Below are 4,897 nucleotides of genomic sequence, written 5' to 3' on the forward strand. Positions count from 1 at the left end.
AACCTGTGTGAGATGTTCCACCTGGGGTTCGGCACCATCCGGGACACCATTCGCAACCGGAAAATCAACAGCTTCAGGCAGCCCCCTTACAACTACGCCTACCCCAAGAACATCTCCTGCCCTCCCGAGTACAACCTGGTGGTGAAATCAGAAAAATCCACCAAGATCCCCAACAGCCTGATGGCTCACGAGCAGAACTTGGCCAACGTGGCTCAGGAGCAGCAGTGCACCAGCCCGGATGAGAACCTCCCAGCAGACTTGTCCACCCTTCACAAACACTTGCGAGTGGCCCAGGAGCAGCTGGACATAGCCTTCCAGAGCTACAGCAGCACCCAGGCCAACACACAACCCTCTCGAACCAGCAGCCCTGCCTCAGGGGGCACGGTGGTAGAGCAGAACAGGGCCAACACAGCCCAGGAGAAACAAGGTGCTAAGCCCAAGGGCTGCCTGGAGAAAGGGAGCTCGAGCAGTAAAGATGGAAAGACCTCCGTGTGGATATAGGTTTGTCTAAAAGGAGAGGGGGCAGCATTAAGGGGGAGAGGGGGGAGTATTTTCATTTGTTTATGGTTTTTTGGGGTATTGTCTTGTGTTCCTTTCATGGGGCACAGGCACCATTTTTATATGGAAGTCAAGAGAGAAAAGGAGCTTCAGACCAATTCAGTGCTGTCTTCCAGTGAGTTTAAAAAAGACATTTATTTCCTGTTTCCAACACGTTCTCCCATTGGGAACCTCCAGTGGGCAAGAGCAAACCCTGTGCATCTCCCACCCCTTCAGACACTGGAGTCCCCAACAGAGACTGGACAACGTGCTGTGATGGGAAGTGGAGCTGCTGGAAGCTCAGGAGAGACATCAGGCCAACAGTGAGCAGCTCCTCTCTGTAGGTCAGGCAGTGTTTAATTACTAAATACCCTTAATCAAAATTAATTTCCGATCCCTTGATTAAGCAAACAAGTGACATATTGCATGAACCTCCATGACACACTTACAGCTGATGTCCTGCCTGGATGGTTAAATGCTCCAGTTGGAAACGAAGGCATCATTGGATGCTGGAAGCCATGAGCTGGCACCTACACCAGGTTAAGGGGCAGAAACAAGGTGACTGTCTTAGCTGGGGAGACATAAACGCTCAGCACAGCACTGAGGGGTTTTGTCTTTTATCCCTCTGCATTGAGACAAAAAGCAAACAGGATCAAACCCTACGGCTGCAGGAGTCAGCAGTGACAAGGAGTAGTGACATGGAGCAGTGACAAGGAGCAGTGACATGGAGCACTGACATGGTGCCACAGCAGGGCTTGCTGCAGATGGGTTGGGAACTGGTGCAGTTCTGGAGTTCTGAACAAACTGCTGCTTCACATCATCCCCAAGTGCCTTCATGCAACCAGGAAAACAAAAGCTGAAAGGGTTCAGGCTTCTTCATTTGCTGAGCACTGGTCGAGGTTGCAAGATCAGTGCTGGCAAAGTTGTTTTGCTGTTTAATCAAACCCTTATAAAATAGTGGCAGACACAGATCTATGCATCGTGTGTGTGTGTGTGACATGATATATACAGACACATACAAATATGTGTGTAAATGCAGACAGAGAGAGATAAATGTAATTTCAACCCTCTGGTAACTTTCCAGCCTTCCACCTCCCCTGGGAAAAGCTGGCTGGTCCAGGACTATGGCTGATCTCATCCTGGAGCAGCCTTTGGGCTTCCAACCTCTCTCCACTTGCTTGGAGGGCTTAGAAGCCCTGGCTCCAGTGGGGACAGGACCAGGACAGTGGCAGGAAGTTTTTCCCTACTTTGTAGGGAGTTTTTTGAGCTTGCTGTGGTTTTAGGGTGGTTTTCATGCAGCTACAGGAATCTGGGGCCATGTTAAAACCAAGCTGCTGAGCTCCAGGGCTCCTGGGCTCCAGGGCTAAGGGTGTGCTCTGCCAGGGTGGTTTCATCCTGTGTCTCTTGCACGTGTCTCTTTCTCTTGTGGCTCCTGTCACAAAAAATAGAAATAAAACCTGGGAGCACAAGAAGCATCTCCTGGCAAATGGGGGAGGCTGAAACTGGTCACTGCCCCATTCTGCTGCTTCTCAGGGCAGGTCTCATCCCTGAAATGTTCCCAGGATGCCTGTGGCTTGGCAGATGCTCTTGCAGCCTCCCAAGAGTCCAATGGTTGATTCACCACCATGGAGAGCCCAATTAGGCAGAGCCTTCAAGATCAAACCTAACACAAAAGAAGAAAATCCTCAGCAAACACAGCACCATCCCTGTGCTGAGCTGTCCCCTCAGGACCATCCCAGCCACCCAAAGTCACATGCACGTCCTTGTGCCAGTATTTTTCATCCACTGGATCTATGTGATTTCTTGCTGGGCACGTCCTTGAGTTGAGCCACTGAAAGCCTGAGAGTGCCTGTTCCCCAGGTGGCCAGGTCCTTTGGCCAGTCTTGGGAACAGGCAGAGGATCTGGGTATGGTCCTCAGCTCCAGGGAACCTCAGTTGAGCTGTGCCATTACAGAACAGTGCTGGCAGCACAAAAGTAGGTTTGAAAAGAAAGCAAAGCAGCATCCTATGAGGTATCCAGCTGCAAACATTCAATGTGGTTTTGTGTAAGTCTGGGGAAGTTTCAGGCTTCTGGTCCTGCTGAAGGCACTGGTAAAGTGCCTGGAGAACTGCCTGTTCTGGCTGCTAGAGATCTTCCTCTGGAAAAAGGACAACTTGCATGGAGGAGGAGGAGCAGTGCATCCCCCCGGCAGCAATGGTCAGTAGCAACACACATTTGTTGTCTGGAGGGTTGGTGAATTTTGCACTAAATGTTCTGAAAGTTCACACCGTGATGGTGGGGAGACAAACATATCCAACCATGCTCTTAGTCCTTGTCCCACGTGTGGGAATGTGCTCTCCTCCTGGGCTGGACCTGCACCAGGCAGTGCAGGAGAGGCTGGTTGCTGCTGCTGGTGGTGCTATCATGGAGAGAAATGCACACAGGTCCCCAGCCCAGGGCTGCTGGGGGGGAGAGCAGAGGAGCTGGGGTGATGACAGCTGCCCAGGGTACAAGCTTGTCCTGCACATGGATGTGATTCCTTGCCTATCACCAGCCCTGTGTCCTGAGGGAAACTGTGTTTAAAGCCCTGATCCCAAGGGAAAGATGGAAGCTGTGAGGACAGCAGTGGTTGGATGCTGCCTGAGTTTTCCTGATGCCTTTGAGATGAGCAGCAGTGTCACCACCCCAGACACACTTGTCCTTCCCACTCAGTCCTGGAAGGCAACTGTGCTGGGCAGGAGTCTGGAGCTGGGATTCCTCCTGCCCATCCCAGCCACACCTCCCTCAGCCCCACACATGGCTGGAGCATTTCCAGATGGCTCAGATCAGCTCCTGCTGACCTGCAGATTCACCAGCCACCACCACGCACAGGAACAGACCTGTGCCTCCCCTTGCCCTTGCTAGGAAACCATCCTAGCAAACTCCTTCCCTGTGGGGAAAGCACAGGGCAGATTTTAAGCCAAAAACCCCAGAACCTGATCACAGGGACCTGATTGATTCATTAAACCCATTTAATACAGCAGGGATCTATCCCCTTCCCCAGCAATAACTGGCCAGTGCCCCAGGGGAGGACCCCAGGGCTCCATGGCTGCAGGTTCAGAGATGCTTATAGCAATAAGGCTGGAAAGGATCCTGGATCTTCTCACCGACTTGCCACCATCAAATGTTTCTTTAATGGCTAACACAAACGTCCCTCACTTCAACCCCTGGCATCTCCTCTCCTCAGCAAACATGGAGAACTTCTCATGCCTTTAAGGTCTGCAGAAGCTTTGGGGTGTTTGAAGACTGTTCTCATCTCCCTCAAGTCTGCTCTAAGTTAAACAATTCCTGTCTCCTTCACCTGTCTCCAAGGGCTACTTTTCCAGCACAGTTTTCTTTGGTGTCTTTGAGCTAGTCACCAGCTAGTCCATGTCTTCCCAGCTCTATAGCAGCACTGGCCCTTGGCGCACCTTCCCACTCTGCTCCTCTTCATGTCCTCATCTGCCACACTGCTTCTTCCTGCAACCTCACCTTCTGCAGGCACGAGGATTGCTCTTCTCTGAATTTGTGTGCTTGCCTGGCCAGGATCTTCCTGCCTTCCTCCAGACTCCCCTTTTCTTATTTTCACACCTCAGGCACAGGGCACCAAGGGAGCTCTCAATGATCAGTTGGTCCTGCAGCAGATTTGCAGCCGCCTCCCGGCTGGTGCCACCAACACATTTCACACTCACGCTGTTTTCCACAGTGAGAGTCAATACTTGCAATATTGACAAGTTCCAGAGCCAGGACAGACCCTTGGGCAATCAATACAACCTCCTTGTTGGGCAGAGAGACAGAGTAACCTCTCCCTCAGCCATCCTTCCAGCCAGCCTTGATCATCTGTAGGGCCTGAAACACTTCCTTGCACAAAATGCTTTGTGAATGGGAGCTGATCTTGTTTTCTCAGGTTTGCCAAGCATTCTGACATGGGCAGAAGACCAAGGGCACGTTCCTGGCAGGACTGGCCCAGTGCTGTGAGCTGCCTGGGAGAGATGCAAAGTTGCCTGCAAGGTCCCAGCCAGCCTGGAAGACACTGGTGACTCCTCTGACCCTGGGGTGGAGGCACCCCAGTTCTTCCAGATCCCATCTGAGCCGCACACAGGAGCCAGCATGAGTCAGACAGCCCTAGAAATACAAAAGGTTATTATTACACACACTGAGTTGCTCATTTCCCCCTTTCCTCCTCCACTCCTTGGCCTCTAAAGCCTTCAGGATGTTGTGTCTTTCCAACAGTCACTGCCCCAGAGCATGAGTGTCCCTGCAGGAATGACTCCCTTCAGGGCAGGAGCAAAAATACCCCCTTTATCATGGCAGTCTGGGGAAGGAAAGGAGGCAAAAGAAGACCAACCATAAGCAAAATCC

The 4,897-nt window shown here is 51.8% G+C and overlaps 1 protein-coding gene across 1 annotated transcript in view; it reads left to right on the top strand.

Annotated features, from left to right (window-relative positions):
* Positions 1 to 501, top strand: part of GJC2 (gap junction protein, gamma 2, 47kDa) — a 1,537-nt gene extending 1,036 nt beyond the window's left edge. Inside the window, exon 2 of the mRNA XM_009994519.1 lies at positions 1 to 501. This exon is cut by the window's left edge and continues 13 nt beyond it. Coding sequence (XP_009992821.1) covers positions 1 to 501 — 501 coding nt within the window.
* The last annotated feature ends 4,396 nt before the right edge of the window (positions 502 to 4,897 follow it).

The sequence above is a fragment of the Chaetura pelagica genome, unplaced genomic scaffold (assembly GCF_000747805.2).
Source record: "Chaetura pelagica isolate M959 unplaced genomic scaffold, ChaPel_1.0 scaffold130, whole genome shotgun sequence".
NCBI lineage: Eukaryota > Metazoa > Chordata > Aves > Apodiformes > Apodidae > Chaetura > Chaetura pelagica.